The sequence below is a fragment of the Paroedura picta genome, chromosome 2 (assembly GCF_049243985.1).
Source record: "Paroedura picta isolate Pp20150507F chromosome 2, Ppicta_v3.0, whole genome shotgun sequence".
NCBI classification, from domain to species: Eukaryota; Metazoa; Chordata; class Lepidosauria; order Squamata; family Gekkonidae; genus Paroedura; species Paroedura picta.
Genome location: NC_135370.1, coordinates 76,194,050 through 76,221,661, shown reverse-complemented (window position 1 = coordinate 76,221,661; position 27,612 = coordinate 76,194,050). Strand labels below are relative to the sequence as shown.

The window sequence follows — 27,612 nt, the reverse complement described above, 5'->3', positions numbered from 1 at the left end:
GAGCATCTCAAATACTTTGCTGTCCATGGGAGAGTCTGAAAAGCCCTTAGGGACTTACATAGAAACTCTGCTCTATACTCAACTTGAGCACAATCTCAGAGACTACAGGCTGGTGGAGAGGAAAGGACTGTGGCTCAGGGATAGAGCACATGCTTTGCATGTGGAAAGCCTCTGGCATATCCAGCATAAGAGAACGCAAGTAGCAGATGCTGAAAACATTTTTCTCTTACCCAGACTGTGAAGAGCTGTCGCCAGGCCAAATAAACAGTGCTTATCCAGATGAAGTAAAATTCTGATTCATTATCAGACAAATTCATATAAGTGGCACTATGTGCTCTCCAATAGGCTAAATGTTTTCTGTGGTTCAATATATGACACACGTTTAAGAGCACTAATCCTGATTTTTAAGCACATAAAATGATTCCTGCTGAATCTGACCAGTAGTACACCTAATCCAGCATCCTCTCACACAGTGGCCAACCGGCTCCTCGGGGTGGTCAATAACTGGGCATAGAGACCAAGGCCTTCCCCTGGTATTGTATCCAGCCTCTGGGATTTAGAGGTTTAGTGTCTCTGAATGTGGAAGAGTAGCCACTGATAGATCCATCTTCCATGAACCCATCGAATCCTCTTTTAAATCTATCTATGCCCATGGCCATCACTACAACCTTTGGCAGCCAATTCTGAATTTCTCTCTCTCCCCCCCCCCCCTCTCTCCCTCTCTGTAAAGAAATATTTCCTTTTGTCCGTCTTAAATATGCTGCCCATCAGCTTTATTGGATGCCCTCCAATTCTAGGATTTTGGGAGAGGGAGAAATAGTTCTCTTTGTCAGCTTTCTCCACCCCATGCATAATTTTATAAATCTCTATCATGTGCCCTGTTCGTCATCTCTTTTCTACATTGAAAAGTCCCAGGCTCTTCAGCCGCTCCTTGTAGGGAAGACGCTCCAACCCACTAATCATCTTGATCGTATTCTTCCATACTTTTTTCAGCTCTGCCATGTCCTTTGTGAAATATGGGGACCAGAACTGGGCACAGTATTGCAGATGAGGCTGCACCATAGATCTATACAGAGGCATTATAATAGTGGCCATTATATTTTCAATCCCTCTCTTAATAATCCCTAATATTGAGTTTGTCATTTTCCCTGTCGCAGCAGACTGGGTTGATACTTTCATTGAGCTATCCACTATGACCCCAAGATCTGTTTCTTTCAGTCTCAGCAGGCTCAGACTCCATTAGCCTAATGTTGAAGTTGGGCTTTGTTGTCCCAATGTGCATCTTCCTTTCACAACCACCCTCCCTTTCTTCTACCATTGATGGCTCATGGTTTTATATCCTGTTAGGGCCAGGCTAGCCCAATCTCGAAAGCTAAGCAAAGTCTGCTCCGGTCAGTAATTGGAAGGGAGACCACCATGGAATACCAGGGATGCTATGTAGGGGCAGGCAATGGCAACCCACCTGTCCTCTTGGACAGCTGCTTAGGAGTAACTCCAATGGTTGTTTAAAATAGAATTTGAGAGTTACCCCGGTTTGAGCTAATTGCCAATGGAAGGGTTTATCTAATATATACTTGCTTGGGCTACTGATGAAGAGTACTGAAACAGGTTTTAAATACCAGAACCCTGTCTAGTATTTTTGCTACATGATGTAAACATTTCTGTAAATATTTCTGTTTATAAGCAATAGTTTATCAAAGCGATTTGGAACCCAGAAATAAAATATCTATATGGTGTTTTATTTCATAGTAAATTTGTTTATAGAGTCATTAATATTTATACATTGACCTGCTTGTTTTTGGATGCAGGAAAAACTCAGATTAAAGGTGGAACCTCTATATGAAGTTCTGGTTAGCCTGTGGCATTCCTGCAGCTTTCCACTTTAAATAGGAAAAAACAATTAGCCTGCTTTTCTCCTATTTAAAGTGGGATCTGGCAAGCGGTTGCAGGTGAAGCATCTTGGTGGACAATCTCTCAGTTGCCACTGTTGGGGGGTGTAGATGGGGGCTACTCTCCTTACAAAATGGCAGCACTAACCTCCAGGTCTCCTCCCATTCCCATCCCTCACACACTTCCTTTTTCTTACTAAGCTGCCTGTAGCTTTATTGTGGGGCTTGGCAGGGAAAATGAGGGAAGGGGGGATCTCCACGTTTGCTATCACTTGCACAGGAGTGCAGGATATAGGTAGGTGCATAGGCTGGCAGTGGGTAGAGTGAGCAGCAGTGAGCGCTGGGGCTGAGGAGGCTGCCACTGTTGCTGTCTGTGGGGTTGGGGGTTGGAAGCTGTCCCTGCCTATTCTTATGCCTCTTGTTGCTGCCGCCACAGTGGAGCATGTTTTCATAATCCCCGTGGAAGCTGCCTGTGAGGGAGGCTGGAGAGCTAAGTATCCAAGCTTATTTACTCCTCTTTCCCCTTACAGCCATTCTCCAAGACTGCCACAGAGTATGTGCAGAGCCGCCTCAGCAAGAAGCAAGTACCACCTGATCTGTTCCAGGTATGTCCACCTCAGTAGACTGGGAATGAATTAATTTTGCTGCTGTCAAATACTTTTTGGCCCTTGTGCACATGTGAGGGGGAAATGTGCTTGTACCAGATTTTTGACAACCACCATGCAGGGAAAAATTATTTACAGTCTCATTTCAAGCTTTCTGGGCTATATAATTCATATGTGATTTTGGTCTGTCATTGTATACATCCAGTCCACAATCCAGGGCCAACAAGACTAGCGTGTGTGGAGCAAACCATTAGTTATGTCAAAGATATGCACTTTATGAGCCAAATCTCAGTGCAGCTGGTGACAGTCATGAGCACCAGAGGTTTTGGTAGAATAATCCTCAGGGCTGCAGGGATCTTGCAGGTAGAAAACCGAACCAGCAGGAAGAAGGATGCATATAATAGGCCTGTGATGTTCATCTCTTGCCTGTTCCCCCTGACAGCCATATATTGAAGAGATTTGTCAGTGCCTGCGTGGGGATATTTTCCAGAAATACTTTGAAAGGTGAGTGTCAAGGGCCATGGACTTTATGTGGTATATGTCTGTGACTTCAAGAGAAAATTCTTGGCAAAGGATATCCCATGGTGGGAAAATGCCTAAGTTTAATGAGTTTATCTGAGGGATTAACTGGAGAAAAAAATGATGAATCTGATATGAAGAGTAAACTTTGCCTCATGGAGTACCTGAGAATGGGAGACTTCTCCAAAGGTGGAAAGATGGGCTATTACCTTTAAAACTGCACAGTTGCTTAGGAGTCAGCGCCATTAAATGCAGTGGGATTTACTTCTGAGTAAATATGCATAGGATCAGGCTGTAAGGCAGCAATGTTGGGATCCTTAATTTGGTTCAAGTCCTGTTGAACTCAGTGGGATGTGGGGCTGGACTAGGTGTAACTTGGGAGGGAGGTGATCAGGATTCCCCTGGATTTTCTTTTTAAAAATGTTAAACTTTATTGTAGTCAGAGCACTGGGGTAATTTAACTCTTTCCTCCTGTGCTATTTGTCCCATTTACCCCCCCCCCCAAAAAAAGCTGCTTAGTTCTATACAAGGGGGAAAGACAGGCACAGCTGAAAGAAGAACTCCATATATTTCTGTGGTCTCTGTACATCCTTCTGTGCGCACCATTCCATTCTGGAGTTTTTGCTGAGTCTCTGTATGACTGGGCTTGAAGAGTCTTTAAAAAAAGGGAGTGGAATTGGGGATTTATTTTAAAGGAATGATGTGTGTGCTGGAACTAGTGGTCAGGGAGGGTTTATTTGTTCTCTCAATTTTGGTTTTCCTTTCACCGTTCTGTTCTAGTGACAAGTTCACACGGTTCTGCCAGTGGAAGAATGTAGAGCTGAACATCCATGTAAGTTCCCTGAGGGTGGGAGGGCATTCCTGAGAGTTGGCAAGAGCTATCCAAAGACACTAAGCATCGGCCTGCCTCTGGGCGCAGTTGTTAGTGTATGCCAGAGAATCCACAAAGCGCTGGCCATGCAGGGGAAACCGAGCGCTTGTATCAGCCAACTTTACTGTCTTTGTAGCCACAGGGAGATAGGATTGTTATTATTGTATTATAGTAAAGCCAGCATGGTATAGTGGTTAAGATGGGCAGACTGTAATCGGGACAACTGTGTTTGATTCCCTGCTTCTCCACATGCAGACAGCTTGGTGACCATGGGCTAGTCACAGTTCTCTAGAGCTGTTCTTGCAGAACAATACTCTTAGAACTCTCTCAGCCCCACCTATCTCATAGGGTGTCTGTTTTGGGGAAAGAGAAAAGTATTTGTAAGCCACTGGGGGACTCCTTCGGGTGGTGAAAAGGAGGGTATAAAAACCCCCAGTTCCTCTTATTTAATTCACTTATTTGACACATTTCTGTGCCGCTCTTCCTTGAGGGCTCCGGTTAGCTCACAGCATTGTTGGAAAATAATCCTAAACAGCCCTACTTGGATCCTATATGCATCTATTGAAATAGGCTTACTTCCAGGAACATGTTCTTAGGATTGCACTGTTAGTAGATGGAATGAGGGGTTTGCAGATTCTGTATAGGTCTGAGAGATTAAGTGAACCCAATCCAGTTTAAGTGAACCCTAGAACAATTTTTTTTCAACCTGCACGTCTTGAATCAGGATGACTGGGGTTAAAAGGGGAATGTGTGGTATGTCCCTAAAAGCATATCATGTGTGTTGCTTCTAAGATGTTACAGGAACAATATGATGTTTATAGAATGCCAAAATTCTTTCCTTTCTCTCCTTTCCCGCCATTTTTTTTTTGCCTGCATTTTCCTGTGGACCCAGCTGACCATGAATGACTTCAGCGTTCACCGCATCATCGGGCGTGGTGGCTTTGGCGAGGTCTACGGTTGCCGGAAAGCAGACACAGGCAAAATGTAATGTTTGGCATTGTGTTGAGGGTGCAGTGAAGCTTTGAATCAAAGCTTATGTTATTCATTTTAAGGTTTTCGAGGCAGCTTTCCACTAAGTTTGAACAACTGAATCCAAACCATAGTTGCCCTTCCTTGCCAATGACTGTGGTGATTCTGCTGCCTTGGTCAGAGTGGTCGCCACGTAGCAGAAGACAGTGTCAGGGAGCTCAGAGCCCCTCCTGCCACACAGCTCTTCCCATGAAAGCAACGGGAATGTTACCAGGAGAAGGCTTGATGGACTTGCCCTCAATAATGGCTGGGATAGTCTGTCTTGGCCTGGCTTTGCTAGCAGGACTGCATTTACGCTCACTGACACATGCCAGAAGAGGGGAATCGGTGCAGCTTTCTTTTTATCCATGTGTTGGGAGGAGGTCTGAGAGAGCATACTGCAGGTGGCCTTTTCATTGTTGCCCAGTTTGTTTCCCAACTTTACACCCCCAGAATTGTTGAGAAAATGAAATAATTGTACACTGAAAAGAGGCTTAGAGTGGCCATCATAGCAGTGGGAAAGCGTGATGGTGCCACTGTATTCCCTCCCTCCAACCCAATAGCCAGTCTTTTGGCTCTCTGAGAATGGGAATGGAAGCTTCACAGCATTTGGTCCCAGTTGCTTCAAGCTGAAAGCAGGCTTCAAATAGGGTCTCTGTTTCAGCTTGCCCCCATTCCCGGGAGCCCATAGAAGTGCCTACACTGAACCCAGAGTCCTCCAAGCAGTGCACAGAAAGCTTTGGGAATAATCACTGCTTTTGTAGAATCACAGTGAGATGCCATATAGAGTTACTCCCTTCTAGGTCCATAGCACTATGCATAGGAATGAACTGTCCATCCTCTCAGTATTGACATCAGTTTCCCCACCTTTAACCAAATAAACTATAGTCTCTATTTCTAATAAACCAAAAAGGACTTTACTGAGGGTAGGGAAGAGAGCAGGGCAAGTTATGAGAGAGAATAGCACATCTGCATGCAAACCCAAATATAAACCTGGTTTTGAACCTGTAAGGTACAATAGGTACCTTTTGGTATCTCAGCCCCTAGCATCCCGAGGCCCTTTTTTATGGTAAAGATGACTCCTGTGCCAGTTGACAAAGCCCCTGTTTTCTCTAAAACCACTCTCCAGTTCCTCCTCTGTGGGTGGCAGCATTGGTCTCTCCCCACCCCACCCCCTCTGGGCTTCTGTTTTGCCAGGCCAATAAAACCTAACATGAAACTCAGGCAGGTTTGTTCTCTCTTTAATATGTTGAGTGTTAATTGACAGGGAAATTTATGAGATAAGAGGGAGATTGGTTTCATCTAGTCATTGGCAAACCGAGCCATTATTGTTTTGATATGCTGTGGGCCTCTATTGGGAGACATCCTAGGAACATCCCCCTCCCACCCCCCAAAAAAGCACTCCCTGATGTGTTTGTAGGAGCTTGGTCTGGCTTAAAATTCTGACAGCACGCTGGAAGAATATGTTCAGAAAGCAGCAAGCCAAAGAATATCTACATGTGCTTCCTTGGGAGCTGCACTCTGGGGAAGTGTGGAGAGAGAGAGCTCAGTAGGGATGATTCCCTAGGGACGGGCAAGGAAATAACAGCAGAATTGTTTGCTCTTCTTGTTCCTGGCAGGTATGCTATGAAGTGTTTGGATAAGAAGAGAATTAAGATGAAACAGGGGGAGACGCTGGCCCTGAATGAGCGCATCATGCTGTCTCTTGTCAGCACTGGGGTGAGCTTGGCTATTCTAGTAGTCTAGTACATAAACCCCAAATCTTTCCAGTAGAGGTGCTTTCTGCCTGGGGCACGGGAAGAGGACTGTGGCCTGTGTAGAGAGGGGAGCGCTGAGGAGTGTGCAACGTGCCTTCAGCCAGGGCTGTGATGTGGTGGGGTAGACGCAGCAGGTGTCCTGATGAGCATGCCAGTCATTATCAGAGGGCTATAATATAATATTTACAGGAGGTGCTGCAGAGCATGTGGCTGGGAGTGTGATGCCTGCAGTAAACTGGCAGCAGGGCTGAGATTTGTGTAGGCAGTGCAGTGTGTATCATGCACGTGAAGGGGGAGGAGAGGGAAGGCAATGTGTGCTGAAGCAGAAGCAGTGCATGAGACAGAAATGGGGGAGGGGTGGGAGGTGGCTTTGTGTGCCAGGTGCATAAAGGGAGTCTGGAAGCCTGGTGCAGGTGTTCATGAGGCACATGCATGTATATGTCCACAATGCCAGGAAGTAGAAAGGCCAGGTAGGAATTGGCACAAAAGCCCCTACAGAAGGTGTGGGACAAGATCGGTGGAAGAATCAACAGTATTTTTTATTTGCAAAATTTATATCCCACCTTTCTGCTCTCACCAGGGCCACCAACAACAAAACCTACATGATAAAATCCCATTTTAAAACCATTAAGGCAAGCCCCCACAAAAACATATACACACATCATTAAAACAATTTAAAACAGAACTACGATAAATACAAAGACACATAAACAGCAATTAAAACATAGGCCATATGGCAACAGACAAAGTGATTTGTTGCACCCCCCTCATCGCACAGAATTGCCATTTGCACAAGTATATGTTTGCTGGAGAATATGGTACCTGGAGGCATGTGCAAGGGATGTCTGAGATTGCAGAATGTGTTGGAGGGAAGCAGAAATGCAAGAGTCATGAGACTGTGAGCACAAACGTGTGTAACGTAGTAACAGGAGAACCACTTGCATGAATGTATCTGCGTACTTAGTGATTGTTTTTACCTTTTTCTGTTGTGACTTTGTCCCTCATGTCTCTGCCAGGATTGCCCCTTCATCGTGTGCATGTCGTATGCCTTCCAAACACCTGACAAGCTCAGCTTCATCCTGGACCTCATGAATGGTGAGAGCCAGAACCCTGCCTGTAGGAACCCCTTCTCCATCTCCTCTTCCTCCTCCTTATGTACCTCTCCAAAGGATCCCCTGGCTGCTACAAGATCCTGCCTCTGCTCCTTGCCTCTGCAACTGTCTAGGATGAATGCGTCATTTGGTGTTCTGCTCTGTTCCCTGCAGGGGGCGACCTACATTACCACCTGTCCCAGCATGGGGTCTTCTCAGAGGTGGAGATGCGTTTCTATGCAGCAGAGATAATTATGGGGCTGGAGCACATGCACAACCGCTTTGTGGTATATCGTGACCTTAAGGTGAGCACATTTACCCTTTCTAGCCCACTCACCAGCGACATTATACTCCATCCACATTGTCATCACAGGATTTTTCTTTCCATAAAGAGAACTATTGGCAGTCTCCTGCATAGTGGTCCTCTGTGCCACCCTTTTGCCCACAGCCATGTCAGATATTTTATGAGTTGTCTGAATTAAGTTTGAGTGCCTCTCAATGTCCCAGGTCCTTGGACCAGTCACAGCTATCTCAGAGCTCTCTCAGCCCCACCTACCTCATAGGGCATTTGATGTCGGGAGAGGAAGGGAAGGTGATTGTAAGCCGCTTTGAGACTCCTTTGGGTAGCAAAAAGCAGGGTATAAAAACCAACTCCTACTCCCTCTTCTTCTCTGGCATTATGCTGTCCTTTATGACTCATTTGGAGTAGCAGCACACTTCTGTAGGAGACAAGTTATGTCATCAATTTCTTCACTTTGAGGTCTGAAAAACAAGACTCACGCTATTCTACTGAGGAACTAGAACCTATTCTTACTTCGTTATTTGGATTATCTGCCTTGTTTGCCACAAAACACAGGCTGCAGGCAAAAGTCCAAACTCTGTTGCTACCTGGCAATATAGCATGCTAGAGAATGTTTGGGGTCAGCTGGTTCTTATTATTTATATACATCACATCATTCTCCCCTCCTCTAACCTATCCTCACTACAACAACCACTGTGTGAGAGGTTAGGATGAGACAATGTGAGAGGGTCTAGCATCCTGTCTGCACTCGCCGTTTAATTTCAATTTGAAGCAGTATCTCTTTAATCCTCATTCTGTTCCTGCCCTCTGCACCTATCTTTTTTTCTGAACATTCTCCTCCAAATCACAGCATTTAAATCTGCATACTAATATGAAAACCCAAATTGCCAAGATTTTTTTCTCCCCCTCCCTTCATTTGTTTGAGCTGCTAATTGGTCTCTGCTGATTGGTTTCCAGCAGGAGCAGGGCTTTCACCTCCAGGCTTTGCATTTTGCATTTCAGTGTTTCTGAATTTAAAATTACAGGGACGCTTAACACTTTCTTTTAAAAAATGATTGTAAAGAGAGGAGAGGAAAACACTTTTCAGAAGTCTTTATTGATGAGTCGCCTTTAGACACACTGCATTCAAAGTCCCAATGCCAGGTTTTCTGGTGTTTTCTCTCACTTTTTTTCCCAAGGAAGACAAGCAATGTCTCCTGCTCACTTTAAGAAACAAATTGCCAAGCATGGGAAGAGAGAGCAACCCATTTCTCTCCCCCCTCTCTCTCCCCCCCCCCAAGCACAGAGCAGTTCGAGGCATAGATGGCTGATCTTTAACTCTTTCTTGTATGAGTGCTTCTTGCATTACTTAAATTAGTATGAAAGCTCAGACATATTTCAGACAGCACTGGAAATGAAAAGGTCTCCTGCTGCCGAGAGCCAACGAATAAGCAGAGACCTTGGCACAATTCTGTGCTGGAGGCATGGATGGGGAAAGAAATTCCGAAATAGGCAAGGTATCTGCACCTGGAAGAGATTGCCCTAGGCCCGCATTTCCTCATTGAAGCAGAGAAAATCCACTCTTGCATATGCCAGGGAAAAGTAATGTGACTGCAGAGTCAATCCTCCACTGTGCAGATTGGAGAAAAAGCTGAGCAGCATCAGAGTGGAAATTGGGGTCAGGTGCAAGTGAACTAGAGTGGGGATTCAAACTTGGTTGTCTCAGGTCCAACACTTAGCCACCACATCAGCTTCTACTTTTCCTATAACTTTTGTTCATTGTCTCTCTTTCCCCCCCCCCCCATCTTCCCTGCACCCCAACTCTGTAGCCAGCCAATATCTTGCTGGATGAGTTTGGACATGTCCGTATCTCAGACCTGGGTCTTGCCTGTGATTTCTCCAAGAAGAAACCTCATGCCAGTGTGTGAGTATCCAGAAAGGATTTCATTCCTCCAGCCATTGATGCTGATCTTTACAAGCACAACCAGTTCTATCAGTACTCCCCATTAGTGGCCCCCCAACCTTTTTCGGGCTCAAGATCGGGGTGGAGAGGCCCGGGAACCAGGGGGGTTTGAGGGAGGTGCCCACAAACCAGCAGGCATGCCTTCCCTCCCCCCGCAGCGTGGCGTTCACTGTGCCAGGAGGCAGCCGATCGCTCCCGGCGCAGTGAGCACTTGTCGCGAGGGGGGGGGCACGCCTGCTGGCGCCCACACCTCCCTCCCCCCCCATGGCCCGGTACTGAGGCCTCCAGGGCCCGGTATCGGGCCGCAGCCCAGTGGTTGGGGAAGACCGCTCCCCATCTGGTGGGATGAAGCTTGAAGGATGTAAGGAGATTTTCCCCTCTAGAATCTTCAGGTGTAATGCGGACTGCTGGAAATTTACTAATTATCACATTCTCTAGCCTGATGCAAATGTTTGTTTCAATACATGGCCAGGAATGAGATCACTTCAGCCTGGCCATATCCTTCCAGCATGTTTGTGTGTAAGCCTATGTGCTCTGATTGCAGCACATGTGTGGAGGCCCAAAATATGCCGGCTGTATGCCACAAAACCAGAGCTTGTACAAATCTATGAATTGAATGTTCCATACAGAGCCCCTGTGGAAATGTAACATACCATGTTGAGCAGACCAAGCCACTGTGATGCCAAAATCTTACCATGAACAGTGCTGAAGTCTCCATATCATTTTCCTCAACAACAGTAAACATTTGCTATGGTGACCACCCTGCTGGGAGACAGTGGAACTACAGAGAGTAGCTTCCTCACCCCCACCCCCAGTTTCCAGTTAATGCCACATCCATTAAGACTTCATAGGGAGAGAGTTTCTGTAGCTCCTTCTTGTAATTAAAATTGTGAGAATGAATTAGATTCTAGTTCTAGATAAAAGTCATATGTGCTTTCCAATTCTTAAGTGCAAATCCCTTCCATGTTAATGTTTGGGTTTGTCACATTCTTGTGGATTTAAAAAAAATGGATCTTTTTTTGTGTTGGTACTTTACACTGAGAGCCTCTAGCCTTCCAGTCAGTATGATTTCACTGATTCTTTGTTTACTGTGTATCCACAGGGGAACGCATGGGTACATGGCGCCAGAAGTTCTGCAGAAAGGTGTGGCCTATGATAGTAGTGCTGACTGGTTCTCTCTAGGCTGCATGCTCTTCAAACTACTGAGGGGGTAAGTGGATATCATGGGTAGGAAGAACCTGAGATGGAGAAAGGGTAATAGATGATGGTGGGGGAACAGGTATGACTGACAGTAGGAGAGGGGTTGGGGGTATGCTGGAAGGGTTGACATTTCAGAAACATGGATGTGGGAGCAACAAGAGAAAGACAGGCTTTAAGATAGGGTGATGCTAGAGGAAGTCTGCTTTGACACTTTCTTCTTACCTCAGACACAGTCCCTTTCGGCAGCACAAGACTAAAGACAAACACGAGATTGACCGTATGACACTCACCATGGTAAGTGTCCTTTATATGTCAAGCTCTGGATTTTTTTGGCTCTCTTCTCACTTGGAAACTTTTATCACAAATATTTCTATGCTTTATTTACATTGACTACTTACTTACTTAGATCACTTTTTAAAGTGGCTTTCCTCCCTCCCTCCCGCCCCAGAAGCATTTTGACATAATCTCCACAGAATCCATATTATTCTACATGATCTGCATCATCCCTAATTCTGTGCATTCCAGCACCTTCTATTATTAGGTTTGTTGAAAGGCATGGGGTGTGAATGCAAGTTTGAAGACACACATGTTTCCCTCCTGTGGTCTGATAGCTGTGATATTATACCATTGCCTTAAGAGTGTGACTAGATCAGGGAATCCTCTATTTTTAGTGCCATATATAAAGAATAAGAATGGAATTCCCTTTCCAAGGGTGTGTGGAGACAGTAAGCAGAAGCTGTTCAACTCAGCGATGAGGGGTTGGCAGGTCAAGCTATACAAGCATTGTCAAGGTGGCTTTCAAAATCAACCCTGCTCTCCAGGGGATTTGATTGGAATCTGTAGTTTGACATATGATCATTTATCTCAGTTTGTTCTTTCTGTTTATTGATGAACTAGCAAGAAAGCCCATTGCAAGCAGGATTGCAATGGGCAGTAGGACCCAGGGGACACTGGGAGGTGCAGATCTGTGTCTGTCTGTCTGTCTCTTGGTGTGCCTCGCAGCAGGAGGCATAGCAGGTAATTAGCGCTGGTGTGCGCTTTGGGGCAGCTCTCTCTGTCTCTCTCTCCCTCTGTTGCAGCAGTAGCGGCTCTCTCTGTGTCTCTGTCAGCAGCTTGGGGCAGCTCTCTCAGTGTCTCTGCCTCCCTTGCAGCAGGAGCGATAGGAAGGAATGAGGGCTCATGTTGGGTCTGGCAGGGCTCTGTGTCTCTCTCTCTGGTGCATCTGAGAGGAACGGGGCTAGCATCCAGGGAGGGCGGGCGGGAGCTGTAGGGGCAGGGCCAATCGGGGTGCAGTCAGCTGCACCCTGATTGGCCCTATTCCAACTTGGACAGCCGGACACGTTCCACCCCCAGACTGTTTCACAAATATATAGAGGAACCATGGATAAGGATGTCACACATCATTTCTCTTAGTCTGACACATCTTCCTTCCTTATACCATTAATATTTTCTCTCTGGCCCAGTTTACACAACAGGCCGAAACAGGTCCATGTCGTGGACCAAAGTCTCATGTTTGACTGTAGCAGCTGAAGATTCTAGCAGATGCCAGAGGCAACTAGAAAGGCTGATTTTTAGTATTTAGTTATAATCAGGGGCCAAGCCCATTGCATTCAGAAATACAATGGATGCTAGATTAGGGGGGTGGAGTGGAACACCTCTGAGGACAGCCTTCCCCTCCCCCCAGGACCTGGAAAGGCTGCAGACAGCTGTTAGGGAACTCACTGGCAGAGGCAGCTCTCATGTGGAAGGGATCTGCAGCCTCCATGCTTCAGAGGGAAGTGGAAGGAGGAAGGGGTGGTCAGGGATTGGGGACGGAAGGAGATTGTCTGGCTGCTGGACAGAAGGAGGAGGCATTTACTGCTTCACTGGAAATCTCCCATTTTCTTTGTTCTTATACAAGGATTTGTACTGCTGTAATTCCCCCCCCTGGGTTGGGTCTTTTAGTTTTAGGGGGGGAAAGGTATCATTTAATTGTTTACAGTGAGTAGCCTGGAAAAAGTAAACATGGACCATTTATGTACTTATTTCAAATTTCAAAAAACCTTTAATGGCATATAAAACATCATTACTTCTTTCTACTGATAGAATTTGGAAGCATTTGGGAAATATAGAAAGAACAAGAGGGAACCGGGTTGGATCCATGATCCATCAGTGGAGTATATTAGTGACTATATATCTTTCCCACTTTCCCCCTCTCTCAAAGCAATGAGGATCATGACTTGGGTTCATATTCCAGTTCATTCCCAGATGGCCTAATTGTCCTTCGGCAAGCCCCACATTCCCAACAAAAATAACGCCTCTGACTTTGTTGGAAGAGTAAATGGGATGGCAAAATAACCAGTATATGAAAGGAATCTCAGGCAGAGATGTTTATGGGACTAAAGGACTTCTTAGAGATGCTTTTACAGAAAAGGAAATGATATTGTTCTCCCCAGTGTTATCGTTTCATAATGTTGTTTATTGTTATTATTGTATTATTATAAACTGAGTTATTTGTATTATTCCTGTTTGATATAAACCACCCTGAGCCTTTGGGGATGGTGGTATACAAATATAATACATAAATAATAAATAAATAGAGGTAAATGGTTGTCAGTAATTCCAGTGTAAAACAAATCCATATTTATACCAATGTCCTAAAACAAACAGGCGAATCCTGTGCATATTTATTATTGATGAGATCTCATCTGTGCCATTTCTAGTGAAGGACTTGTAACAAGTAACTTTGGGGCCGTAGAAACTTTGTGTATTATTAATTATGTAAATTATCAGTAATTTTAAGTTGTGTAGTTTATTAGCTGTCATGGTCTATACTTAGTGGATTTGTCTAACACTTTTGAAAAAGCTTGCCCACTGCTATATCCTCTGTCATGATTTATATTTTAATGAATTAATTATGCAGCATATAAAAGTCTTCCCATTACCCTCCTATTTCTAGTCAATCTCATTTGGCAACTCTAGGTACTAACATTAGGAAACAGAGTGAAATTACTTCTTACTTTAGAGGGCTGCTTCTTCTAGAAAATTGGGCCTTTCGTTTTTCTTCCAAGTTAATCAGCAGAGCTCCTATATTGCAGTAGATTTCTTGAGGGTGTTAGTTCCCTCCTACGGTCCTTTCCTTGTACTTAAGAGAACTGGATAACTCTGACAGCAAAAGGGAAGAGTGATACAATTCCTATCGTCATGATGGGCTCCAGTTGCGATTCTTAAGCTGCCTGACTGGCAGGCTTTTAAAGGCATCATGGTGAAGCTGAGGAAAGTGGGAGGGAAGGTCTAGGGCCTATCACCCTATGCCCCCCCGCAGGGTCTTGTGTTCTGCGGGTGAAAATCTGTTGGTCGTTCCCGGCCCTAGGGAAGCACGCCTGGCCTCGACCAGGGCCAGGGCCTTTTCGGTCCTGGCCCCTGCCTGGTGGAATGAGCTCCCGGGAGAGCTGCGGGCCCTGCGGGACCTTCCATCGTTCCGCAGGGCCTGCAAAACGGAGCTCTTCCGCCAGGTTTACGGTTGAGGCCAAGACTGACACCTATGCCCCCCCCCCCGGGATTTGGGACTAGGAACCATCAGGATCCCCTCTCCACCCGCCAGTAGTGGGAGGGGGGAAGTTGATTAGCCGATCTTGCCATGTTAGTTAGTTAGTTAATAATGTTAAAATTGTAATGATTGTTTTAATGGACTTTTAATGGGGTTTTAAGATGTTGTAACCCGCAATGAGCCGCAAGGGAGTGGCGGGGAATAAATCGAATAACAACAACAATAATAATAATAATAGGGTAAGGTGTAGAGGAGGGCAGCGCTGCCACTGTCTGGAGCAAGTTATGGAGAAAATATAACTGTGGTTCTGTGCAGTCAGCTGGAGATCAGGGGTGTTGGCTGACCTCTCCACAGAAAGGGTGTCAGCTGAGGCTGATAGCAAAAAAACAAAACAAAAAAGCACTCCCCCTTCCTCCCACCACTGACACTGATTGAGGATGCTTTTAGTCCTGTGCATCTTGCTTCCCTCCTCTTCCTCCTGAGATTGTTCTTGGATGGCTGTCATCCACAAATATTCTGCAGTCTTTTCTACGAAATCTCCTTGAGCTCAGGGAATAGGGATTCCTGTCCCTTCTGGCACTCTGAATGGATAAATGAGCCCAGTTGTTCAGTACCATTTTATACCCAGGAGACAGAATTGCTGAAATGACATTTTTAGCTCAAGGATTTCTCCATGCAACATCCTGTCCGTATCTCTCTAGTTCCCTTGAATATCCTGCACTTGTCTTCAGGTGGTGTTGTCTCTCCTGCCCCTCATCTTCTCTCCCAGTTCTCCTCTCCTGACCCTCTTCTGCTCGTTCCCACAGGCTGTGGAGCTACCAGAGTCCTTTTCACCTGAGCTTCGCTCCCTGTTGGAGGGGCTGCTTCAGCGAGACGTCAATCGGCGCCTGGGCTGCATGGGCCGTGGGTGAGTTGGCTGGGCTGCAGGAGAGTGCCCGAGTGAGCTGGGACTTCACAGTTGCCCAAGTTTTTACATGAGGGGTGGCTGACTGCCTGGATGTTGGCTTTGAACTTGGGCTGTTTGGGCTCTTTAAGAAAAAATCCTGGAAAGATTGTAGTCACCACAACAAAGCTAGTTTTTAAATGTGCCTGCATTAAATTTCCTGATGATATTTTGCACTAATACAAGGGGTTCTATCCAAGTTCTGCCACTGTTCTGTACTGAAGGGACTTCTCAAAAATGTCCTCCAGAGTTCTGCTGCTAGTTTTGCTTCCACAAGCTTCCCACTTTCCCTGTCGCTTAGATGCAGATAACTTGCTTTAGATGATCAGAGCAGGGATGTAGTGAGAGACCACTTCAGCAATACATGCCTCCAGAAAGCTGGGCTCTGTGTTTTCCATGTATGGTTTTGTTCAGCATAGAACCTTAGATAGGACGTGGAATATAGAGAACTGTCAGTTTCATTTGTTTAAAATAAACTGGCTTTTGGCCTTTAGAACTTAAACAACATGCCATCATCAAAACCAAAGGGAGTTTTTAGCTATTGTTAGGGTTGTAAAAGCTCCCTCATGTCTCTGCCTCATTGACCTAGCCCTCCAGTATATTTATCCTCCTCTGTTTCATTCCTTTGTTCAAAAATTCAAAATTTGGAAAACACACACGGCGGACAACTTCCAATGACAAAGTAACTGTGCTCATAATTGTTGTCATTACTTTCTGAAACACTCTTTTGCTCTGAAGCAATATCTGTTCTGCAGGGTTTTGTTTTTAGTTTTGCATAATTTACTAGGTTTTTCATAGCCCATGGGGAGTGACAAGTGGCTATTTACCTGCAACCCTGCCCTAACCACGGGCAATCGTAATCAGTCACTGTTCTGGTTTCTGATACACAAACCTGCATTGACCACAACTTTCAAATTTGCCTCGGAAGTCAAAAGGACTAGCCACTTGCCTTGTTTCTAAATGATAGCTTGAGTTTCTCAGCTGAGTTCAACACCCAGCAATCTGCTCCTCTTCTGCAGTTATGGAATCATTGTAGACCAGTGGCTCTACCTTTCAGATGCTACAGAGATCACTTTGCTGCAAAAAAAATAAAGCCCCTATTTCTTACAGAGCAAATGAGGCACAGCACGCTAAGTTAATACAGAAGGCAGCATCCAATAGGATTAACAGTGTTTACCTCAAACTAATGAGGTCTTTGGAATTATGTTTTAAAAAGTCATTGCACAACTATTAGACAAATGCAAAGGCAGAAATCCTGTTGTGTTTGTTATTTTTGATGGGAGCAGTAACTTCTAAGCTTGCCATCCCCTAGATCAGGGGTAGTCAAACTGCGGCCCTCCAGATGTCCATGGACTACAATTCCCATGAACCCCTGCCAGCGAATGCTGTGAGGAAAGCAAGGCTTCCAATTGTCTGTCACTATCTTTTTGGCAGGGCGGCTGAGGTGAAGGAGAGCTCTTTCTTCCAGGGCCTGGACTGGCAAATGGTTTTCCTTCAGAAGGTGAGTGGTTCCCCAAACTGCAGACAGTGGGGAGACCAATAGACAGGTTAGTGGGGGGAAATCTGTTAACAGATTTATATGGCAAAGGGGGGGAAAAGAACGGAATTAAAATTGAAAACAATTAGCAGAAGAGATGGAGGTTTAACAGTCCTTGATTAGATTTTTTTTAATTAACAGAATGATTATTGTACATTATTTTCTCATTGCTTATGATAGTTGGCTAAATGAACCCCAGACTGAGTTCGGTCATCACCAAACAGTATTACTGGAGTTACTAAATATAGTATTATGGGCCAAAGACACAGAAATGTTTCAAATGGATCACAATTCCATCCTAACTGGCAGTATGGGACAGCTGTCAGTAGACTCTTTGCCCAGTTCATTCACCAACATCAGTAATGCTTTATGTCAAGCGTAGCAAAAATAAATATCTTGATTCCTTTTCAAGCTGGAAATTGTTTGGATGAAAAAAGTTTTAGGATTAGCTAGGGAACAATGTCATAAATCATGTAAGCCAAGAGAAGATGGGTGACTTTAAAGAATGTCTTTAACATTTTCATATCTAGGAATTTCCTGTTAAAATGGTTTTTAAGAATGGAAAAGAAAGAATGTATTTTGAAGTAGCAATGTATTCTGTCTAAGATGAACTGGGTTTTGTGGAGAACGTTTGTATTGTTTGAGGGACATGCCCAGGAATAACATATTTTTGGAGGCAAATTATAAAATCAGTTAAGATGAATCTGTGTGGAGCTCTGATACTTTTTATTGACTTCCATAAAAGGCAAAGAGTCTCAGGAGAAAGAACAACTTGCCACATGGTAGTAGCTGCCACAGTAGTATATGCGGAGTTCTGGAAATGCAACCAAATTTCAAGTATGATTGAGTAGAATTTGAAATTGTCAGATTGAGCCAAAATGAAGCAAGATCTCCTGGTACATATTGGGGGCAGGGGGGAGAGAACAACCCAAATCTTTACTATCTAATAAAAGATTTTGATTGAACTAATCAAAGGGGGGGAGTGGACCCTGGAAATACTATAGAGCAATGGTTCCCAACCCCTGGTCCGGGGACCAGGACTGGTCCGTAGATCAGTTGGTACCAGGCCGCGGCTCTTCCTTGTTCTCCTTCCCGGCTGCTGCCTCAGGGGCTGCCCTGCCACTCTGCCGCCAGCTCACCTTTGGTGCTCTCTGGTGACCACCATGGCTGGGGCTCCCCCTCGGCGTGGCACTGCACAGCTGCTGCTGGCAGCGCCCCCCAGCAGGCGCCGGGAAGTCAGGGGCACCGGGGGGGGGAAGCAAGTGGAGCAGGGGCTCAGGCAGTGGTGACGTCCCTCAGCAAAAGACTACCCCCCTGGTCCACAGTAAAATTGTGAAACGTTGACCGGTCCCTGGTGATGAAAAGGTTGGCGACTACTGCTTTAGAGGTTTTTGGAATATTGTTTTTATTTGTGGATTTTTATTCTGCCCTTGCCCAGGGTGCTAAACAAGCACCCTCTTTGCCTCAATATAAATTTTATTGAAGGATTATCATTCAGGTTATTGATGAACGATGGATCTAAATCTTTTTCTCTTCTTTTTGTGTGTTCGATACTATTTTAATGTTTTGCTGATGTATCTCAGGGGCATTTAAAGTTCAAGTCTTCCCTGAATGATTTTGCATGTTTTCTCAAATGGTTTTTGCCTGTCTTACCTTTTAACTTTTATATTAATCTTGCTATTTATTATTAGAATCTATGTCTCTCCTTTAACTAACATTTAAAGCATGTTCATAGATGTGTTAACTATTTTCCTTTATCAGATTTTATTACTTTGATCAGTAAGATATGAAAAGAAATACTTTTTGTGCATGCATTGTGAAGGAGGAAATTGGAGAGGAAAGGAGAGACAACTTTCTGCCCTTCTGAACTGCAATACATTTTCCTCCAATGATTCAATGTAATTTCTAATTTCCAACAATAAATTATCTCATTTCCAATAATTCTATTTCCAATAACTTATCTTAATAGTACCCACCACCCTTGATCCCACCACGTGGGGAAGTGAATGCAGCTGATGCTTTTGACATCGGTTCCTTTGATGAAGAGGACACAAAAGGAATCAAGGTACAGAGGGGGATGACCCCAATCTCCTCTTCTGGGATTACAGCTGCTTCTTCTGCTCACAACATGGTTGTTTCTTAAAAAGGGTATTCTGCTTCCTCTCCAAAACAGGAACTCACAGCAGGTTGAATGATGAATACCTTTTGAAGGGTCAGTAATTAAGAGACAGTACTAATAGGGGAAGTGGTACTGAATATTTTGGCTTTAGGGCAGAGCAAGAAATTGATACTGCAAACAAAGGAATGGTCTAGGCCATAGGAACTGCTTTCCAAAGTCAGGTTAAGATCCTTTTTGCATTTTGCTTTCCAGTACTAACCAGCCAGTTATCTCTGTGTAACATACAGAGAGGACATGCTGATCTGTCTAATGTCATTTGGCAATCATTTCTTCTGGACAAAGTAGTTCAATTTCTTACATTGAATAGCAACTGATAGCCCTGTCCCTCCATGAATCTGTTAATCATTTATTAGAACTCACTCAGCTAGTAGCCAACATCACATTTGAGGGTAGTGAACTCCATATTAATGATATATTGAACAAGAATGTAGGTCTTTGGCTAGAGCTGTCCTTTTTTTATGGAGGAACATATCCATATGACTGCTACCTTCCTTAGATCTCCTGCATTATGTTAAGACCTACCACATGTAAACCAGGAACCTTAGACTATTGCTATCTGATCCCTGTTGTAGAATCAAGATGAGAGGTTTAGAATCATAAAATAATAGAGTTGGAAGGTACCTCATGGGTCATCTAGTCCAACCCCCTGCACTATGCAGGATACTCACAACCCTATGCAGGATTCAGCTCATCCACTGTAACCTGCCACCCCTTTGCCTTCACAAAATCAGGCTCTCCGTCAGATGGCTATCCAGCCTCTGTTTAAAAATTTCCGAAGATGGAGAACCAACCACCTCCTGCGGAAGCCTGTTCCACTGAGAAACCGCTCTAACTGTCAGGATGTTTAGATGGAATTCATTTTGAATTAATTTTGTCCCATTGGTTCTGGTCCATCCCTTCAGGGCAAGAGGGAACAACTCTGCTCCATCCTCTATATATGGCAGCCTTTGAAATATTTGAAGATGGTTATCAGATCCCCTCTCAGTCATCTCCTCTCCAGGCTAAACAGACCAAGCTCCCCCAAACTTTCCTCATACGTCTTGGTCTCCAAACCCCTCACCATCTTTGTTGCCCTCCTCTGGACACGCTCCAGTTTGTCTGCATCCCTCTTCAACTGGGGGGCCCAAAACTGAACACGGTACTCCAAGTGAGGCTGAACCAGTTTCAGGAAGTTCTAGAAACCTGCTAGTGTGTGGTGAATTATGTGTCTGGGAATGGCCCTGCTAGCTCAGACCCAAGTTCCTCACCAGGTGCCTTAAAGAAAATCAAAAGCAAGGCAAGATAGCGGTAGTTATTTGATTGGCCAACTGCAGCTGAAGAGAAACTCCCTCTGAAAATGATAGTATTTATGTTAGCTGAATTTTGTCTGACTCAGTGGATAACAAAGAACAACTTGAAGTGGGGAAAGGGAGATGGCAGTTGTGCTTGAACTGGTAAAGGTGAAGCTATGAGAACATACATGGAGAAGACTTCAGGTAGTTGTAGGGAAACAATGAGCACTGGGTTTGGAATGTCTAAAATAGGTTGTCTAGGCTGGCTGATAGAATCCAGAAGAAAGAGGGGCAGAGCTGATGCAAATGACTCAATAGTACTGTATTTAAAACAGAGACGGGAATTGGTGTGGCTTTACCCAAAGCTCCCTAGTAACCTCACCTGCCTCTCTTCTCAGCTACTGGATAGTGACCAGGAGCTCTACCGTAACTTCCCCCTCACCATTTCGGAGCGCTGGCAGCAGGAGGTGACCGAGACCGTTTTTGACACAGTCAATGCAGAGACTGACAAAGTGGAGGCCCGTAAAAGAGCAAAGAACAAGCAGCTGGGCCATGAGGAAGGTGAGCTCCATGACTGGAAGACTGAATTGCCTTTGGTACCTTGACTCAGAATTACTGTGCTCCTTGCTAAAAGTATCTTCTCCAGTTGCTCACCTTGACATCTTAGAGCCCACACATTAGACATTTGTTGTTGGGAAAATTTTGTGGAAGTAGTTTCTTACTCATCCACTGTCGGGAGAAGCTGTGATTGGATTAGCTGCTTAGTATCCCCTGCCGTGCCCTGCTTCCTTTGTGGTCCATGACACTCTGTATGTCTCCTGTCCTGTACAGATTATGCCTTAGGCAAAGACTGCATCATGCATGGATACATGTCAAAATTGGGGAACCCTTTCCTAACTCAGTGGCAGAGGAGATACTTCTATCTCTTCCCAAACCGGTTGGAGTGGCGTGGAGAAGGAGAATCCCCGGTAAGAGAAAACTTCTCATTCATTGTGAGTGGAGGGGGATGGGCATGTTGAGCATGAGGAGAGGACTTGCCTTACATGTGCACGGTTTGGCAAGTTTGCCAGCTACGCTCCCCAGAGGATGGGCAGAGAATGCGGGATGCATGTTTAAGCCAAAAGCTGGAAATGGGGTGTGCTTTCGCTCTCAACATGGACTTTTTGCATCCATCCCACAACAGCAATCTTTGCTCACCATGGAAGAGATCCAGTCAGTGGAGGAGACACAGATAAAGGATAGAAAGTGTATCCTGCTGAAGATCCGGGGAGGCAAGCAATTCGTCCTGCAGTGCGATGTGAGTTCTCCCTGAGTCTGAAAAAGCCAAGACCTTCTTTGGAACAGAACCAAGCCTCATGGAATTCCTGAAGACTAGGGGGTCTTCCTTAATCCATTGAAAAAAAAGTAAAAAAACAAACAAAACACAATTTGCTCTGTTAGTCAAGGAGCTGCAAGGGCACGATAACAGATTTCTGCTAAGTCCGGTCTAAACTCTCTCTGACCTCTGAGAGTTTAGCTTCCATTTTCAGGTTTCACCACAAACTAAGGGCACAAATGCAACTGAAGTTTAAGATGCTGCGTGACTCGCCATTTCATTGGGCATGTTAAGTATATGTTTAAAATGCCTATTGGGATCAGAGTGTTCAGGATGCTTACAATGATGGTTTTGAATCGCCATGTTGTGCAGTGTTCAGCTTTCACTCTCCATTGAAGGACTGTCAGCAAGCAGAGGTTGGGGAAGGAGCCCCTGCAGCCTGGGTAGGAAATTCTGAACTAGATGGCCCAGTAGTTTGAGTGGGTATACTGTAGCTTCAGCCATCGGTTTATAGATCCTTCGTGCATATCTTAATTGGGTATAGTAGAAACTGAAAGCAGGAAGGCACTGGACCGAAGTCATGAGCTGAAAGGACTGGCAGGGGACAGCAATGAAAAGGATTGTTTGTCTCTAAGCCCGTCTAGTCCTGGTGAAGGAAATCTGTAAGAAAACCACAGCCACAGTGAAGACATTTAAAGAGCCCACCTGGTTAACTTCTCTCTTAAGCATTTGGGGAACGTGAGCTCTAGCATAGCCCTGGTTGGCAACTATTTTTTAAAGAGGGCCACACTTTGAATCAAGGGAGAGTCAAGGCCAGCAGTCATTGTCCTCACACTGTTTCACTCCCCCTCCCCCACGTGCCCAGATAACAGGCAAAAGGCTCCCTGGCCCCTCTATGCCCAGTTTAGATCTGACTCCCAAGCACAGGTAGTTGGGAGGGAGCACTGGAAGAGCATGAGTGAAGAAATCTAGCAGAGCCTTGTTTGCCATTAAGGTGAGTCGTGGCAGTGGATTCAACAGTCTCTTGCTACATCTGGACTGATGTATAGAAAACATGTAAGCTGAATAAAAAGAGGCCCCTTGGGTTTGGCAACTGTATAGGAAACTCCCAAGGGGCACCAGTTAAACATTAGAAGACATATATTTAACCCAGAGATGTGGTTCAGAGTGTACCAGGAAGGGAATGTGATTTCCCATCACTTGCAGCCTAATTAGTGGCTTTGATATGATGACAGGTTATGAGGCTGAGACACCTTTGCCTGCCCCCAGCCAGGTCTGCGCTGTTGTCTTGACGTGCACCTTCTCTGCCTCCCCTTCCCAGAGTGACCCTGAGCTGCTGCAGTGGAAGAAGGAGCTTCGCGATGCCTACCAGGAAGCCCAGCAGCTGCTGCAGAGAGTGCCCAAGATGAAGCACAAGCCGCGCTCTCCAGTGGTGGAGCTGAGCAAGGTCCCGCTGATCCAACGCAGCAGCAGCAGCACCAATGGCCTCTGACCTTCCCCAACTCCCCCTCCCATCCTTAATTTATTTGGCTGGGTTTGTCCACCGTCCCCATCCTCTCTCCTGTCTCTCTTTTTGCTGATTGTTGTGATGTCCACCCCAGCCCCCTGAGGTCTTGTAGTGAGGGGGTGGGGGGCATCCAAAAAGCGTGGGACAAGCTTCTTCGTGTCTCCTGCCCTCCCCAAAGCACATGGGGACTGATATCCATTTCAAAGGAAAGGAGCCCAGTTGGAAAGATGGGTACAGACCAACACATCCCTCGCTAAGGAAGGCTGGGGTTTGAGGCCCTGCATTTAAATAGGACCAATGGAGGAGAATGTTCTGGAGCGCATTCCTTGCTTCCTCCCTGTGGTGCCAAACACGTGTTAGTATGCATCTGAGGAGCATCAGAGAGCCTGCTAGTTAAGGTGTTTCTCCCTGTGGGGTGTTGGTGGAGAGGAGTACGCATCCTTGGAATTGAGTCCCCTTATACTAGTAAGGACGGGAAGAAATCTAAATGACAATCTGAATGCCATTCCCTTTATCTTCTAGTTCCAAGCTCTGACAGGAGCTGCACAGTTGACCCTGCATCAAGGGTGCTTTGGTTCTGGCAAGGAAAGCTCAAGAGAGCATGCTCTTCACTGCTGTTGCCCCTTGCTCAGAGTATGAGTTAATCAGCCATTGTGCCATAACCATCTCTTTTCAGGGTTGGCTGGGTTTCTACTCTAGGAGGGTGGTAAAGTTGCCTTGAAGCTATTATTACCCAGAAGGACTTGCTAACAGATGAAGGCTTACCCCACTTTCTTCCCTCCCCCACGACAGCCCTCTGTTCCCGAGTCCATTCCTCAATCCTTACTTGCATCCTCTTCTCCTCCCATAAGTTGCCTTTCCACATCTGAGATCTCTGCACTGAGGCTGTTATTTCTGCAGCCTTAGAATCATGATTCCTCCGCTTACGCTATCCCAGGCCTGGACCAGTATTCTCTAGCAACTGTGCCAAATTTCACAATGATTTGTATTTCCATCCAGGTGGCCCAGTGGAACACCTGCAAAGTCCTGTTCCTTGTTACTCCAGGCCATACATGGACCAAGTTCCCTGCCATTTGATTGTCCCAGATTGCGCTATTGCCTCTGATTCTTCTCCTTGGAGTCAGATGAGAACTGTCTTTGCTCTGCTGTCTCCACTGCCAAACTTATTCTGCTTTGCTGTGGAAAGAAGGAGGGGCAGCAAAGATTCATGCCAAAAGAGATTCAGAACTGCCTGTCTTCTGCTTGGGGCCTCTCTGGAGTGGGGCTGGAGTGGAGGAGGCAGTAGCTGGAAACTCTGCCTGAATGAGGCCCTGTGCCAACTCCAAGTGTCTGAAGGACTCTGTAAATATCTCTGTGCCAAGAGGCCAGGCTGGGTTTGAAAAACTGGGCCTGCTATTTCCCTGTATTAATAATTTCCCTCCCTCACAGCAGTGTTATGATTTCTCTCACAAACTAGGGAGAAATGTCAGGTTGAATTAAGCCTGTGCCCCTCTTCTTCCTCTTGTGATAAACAGAGGGGGTGGGGTATGTGTAGTTGGCTCTTGGTAGGGGTCAGGTCCCCTCCCCCTGGTCTCACAGCCCAAGTGCATGCGATTGCCTCTGCTGCATGCCCCCCTTCCCACTCTGCCTGTTCTTCCACCTGACTCCCATTTTCCTTCCAGGTAATTATCCTCAGAAGGAGATAGGTGGAATGGAGCCCCTTTCCTTGCAGTGTCTGTAAATATTGATCTCTGGTTTGTCTCTCTGGGTTATTATTATGGGTTTTTTGCCGATTTTTGAATGTGATTTTAATGAGTGGGTTAAAAAAGAGGACTGTTTTTATAATAAAAAGATTTAAAACCCACAAGACTAGAACCTAAAGGCTCTTCTCTGGACCTTGAAATGCAGAGAGCAGGTTTCGGACATAGATTTGAGCTTTTGAATGAACCCCTGATCTGAATCAATCCAACCTGCCTAGTATCGTCTACTTTGGCAAGCAGTATTTCTCTATGGTCTTGGGCAGAGATCCGACCCATCCCTGTTACCTGAGCAATAGGCCCTTTCTGGCTCCTTTTACTGTTTCCCAAGACAGAATGTCTAGGGTAGGAAGACGCCTGTACAGGGGGACACAGGAATGTGCATATATTGAATATTTGCATTACTGTTTGGCTGATGGAAATGGAAAATATAAATGTGGGGATAGGAAGCAGTCAGCTCCATGTTTGTGAAGCACATCTTGAACAATCCACACAACTATACATCTTTATGTAGCACATGCTGTGTCAAGTGTCATTAGGATCCTTTGGCACTCCCTCCAACATCACAGGGAACCTTTCCTCTATCTGAGAAGAAGGAGGCTTTGCAGCCACTGTAGAGTAGAGCAGACTGCTGGTGGGAGGAGACTGAGGAGGGTTTTGGCAGAATGAAAGGGAAGGAATCTGAGCCTTTGCATTCTGAAAGCAAACAAGCGTACTTAGATACCCTTTAATGCTGTTATTCCTCTGTTTCTCGGAGTTGTGTAATTGTGCGTGGAGACGTACAATTTCCCACCACTAAGGGGAAATGGAGGCACTGGAAATCACTGGGGGGGGAAACCCTCACAGTCCAGAGTAAAGCTTTTTCAACAGAAATGGGGGAAGTTCTGACTGGCCACAGCAGATGTGATTGTCTCTGCTTTAAAAACAAAAAGGATCACACGGATCTTCACTGTATGACTGAAGATGAACTGTTTGTATGCAAGAAAATGTTTTTAACTATGTTTATTTTAAAAGGCATCTTGTTAAGCAGACCAGAAGACTTATTTATTATTAGTTATTATTACACCCTGGTCTTTTGTGATTGGTGCTACCTCTTTCAGGAGCAAGTTCTGTGGCTGAGCTCCCTACAAGGACTCAGGATTCCAAAGATCTCCACCGGGTCAAAAGGTCTGGGCCCTCATGTGTTTAGTGCTCATCCCGGAATTACTGCACCTCCAGGGAATTTGAGGCTTCCCCTTGGGTCTGTCACTTTTGCTGACAGATAAATTATGCCCCTAAAAATACAAAAATAGATAAATTAGTAAATCAGAAATATAACTGAGAGCTATCAAAATAGGCTCAAGATGGTAGCTGTGTTGGACAAAGTTCAGAGTCCAGTGGCACCTTTAAGATTAACAAAGTTGATTCAAGATACAAGCTTTTGCATGCATGCACTTAGAGCTGTCATCGGACTCAAACTTAGGGTGACTGCATCAAGACCACCCAGTGACAGGCCTTTCAGTACCCTCTAATCAGAAGTCTGTGTTTACCAGTAATAGTGGACTAACCCACAAACTTGACCCTGGGCCATTTTCACATGGGGATTCTACCCCTGTAGCCAACAGAATATCCTTGCATTGGGGAAGGGCTTCCACATGTGATGCTTATTCTGACTTTGAGTCATGGGGCTCGTATACTCTTCTCTGCTGAAGTAAAGCGGGGAAGGGGGGATGTTCCCCTTTGCTCTGACTCAAAGGGAAAATTGGGGTGGCCGCAAGCAGAGCAACCATGTGGGGGACATTTTTGCAGCCAATCCCAGAAGGGGTGCAAAGATAGGTTCCATATAATCCCTTCATAGCCGTCTACTGGGCCTTTTACCTCAGCTGAGCTGAACTTCAGCCATAAAGGGGAAAGGTTACCAAATGCAAGGGAGCCTGCAGTTGTCATCTCTGCGAAGCCATCCAAGTGATGGAAAACAAAGGAAAGTGGGGAGAGAGCGGTGAAAGGATAAGACGGGTAGAAAGGCACAGTTCCCTCTGTGGAATGATCTCAACCAAATCCAAGTACTATTCACTCTGTCCCCCAATATGTTCAGGAAATAATACTGCAGGATATCAGTCCAAGTAGAATTAATCCGCCTCCTTTGATATAGCTACCACATTCCTGCATAGCCCTTATAATATCTGCATGGGACAAACTATGTACCATATATATATGCAAAATATAATTGTTTGTTTCTTTAAAAGTTTAGCAATGTTCAGAAACCAGCAGGGGAACATTTCAGTTTCCTAGGACAGTCTATTGCTGAATTCAAAGTTACAATCCAAAAAAATTACAATAGGAAGCCAGCATAAAATTGCTGCCCTAGAATTTATCAGCAAAATTAAATCTATTCAATTTAGATTTAGTCAGCACTGTACATTTAGTTCCTGC

General features: G+C 45.3%; 1 protein-coding gene across 1 annotated transcript in view; it reads left to right on the top strand.

Annotated features, from left to right (window-relative positions):
- Positions 1 to 25,310, top strand: part of GRK2 (G protein-coupled receptor kinase 2) — a 41,776-nt gene extending 16,466 nt beyond the window's left edge. Inside the window, exons 5-21 of the mRNA XM_077320925.1 lie at positions 2,420 to 2,494; positions 2,937 to 2,998; positions 3,794 to 3,845; positions 4,777 to 4,868; positions 6,512 to 6,611; positions 7,666 to 7,744; positions 7,915 to 8,045; positions 9,850 to 9,944; positions 11,086 to 11,193; positions 11,411 to 11,477; positions 15,519 to 15,619; positions 17,090 to 17,156; positions 19,162 to 19,257; positions 21,041 to 21,203; positions 21,474 to 21,610; positions 21,826 to 21,939; positions 23,279 to 25,310. Of these exons, the coding sequence (XP_077177040.1) occupies positions 2,420 to 2,494; positions 2,937 to 2,998; positions 3,794 to 3,845; positions 4,777 to 4,868; positions 6,512 to 6,611; positions 7,666 to 7,744; positions 7,915 to 8,045; positions 9,850 to 9,944; positions 11,086 to 11,193; positions 11,411 to 11,477; positions 15,519 to 15,619; positions 17,090 to 17,156; positions 19,162 to 19,257; positions 21,041 to 21,203; positions 21,474 to 21,610; positions 21,826 to 21,939; positions 23,279 to 23,449 (1,710 nt within the window). The 3' untranslated portion in view covers positions 23,450 to 25,310. The remainder of the gene's footprint in view (positions 1 to 2,419; positions 2,495 to 2,936; positions 2,999 to 3,793; positions 3,846 to 4,776; positions 4,869 to 6,511; positions 6,612 to 7,665; positions 7,745 to 7,914; positions 8,046 to 9,849; positions 9,945 to 11,085; positions 11,194 to 11,410; positions 11,478 to 15,518; positions 15,620 to 17,089; positions 17,157 to 19,161; positions 19,258 to 21,040; positions 21,204 to 21,473; positions 21,611 to 21,825; positions 21,940 to 23,278) is intronic.
- The last annotated feature ends 2,302 nt before the right edge of the window (positions 25,311 to 27,612 follow it).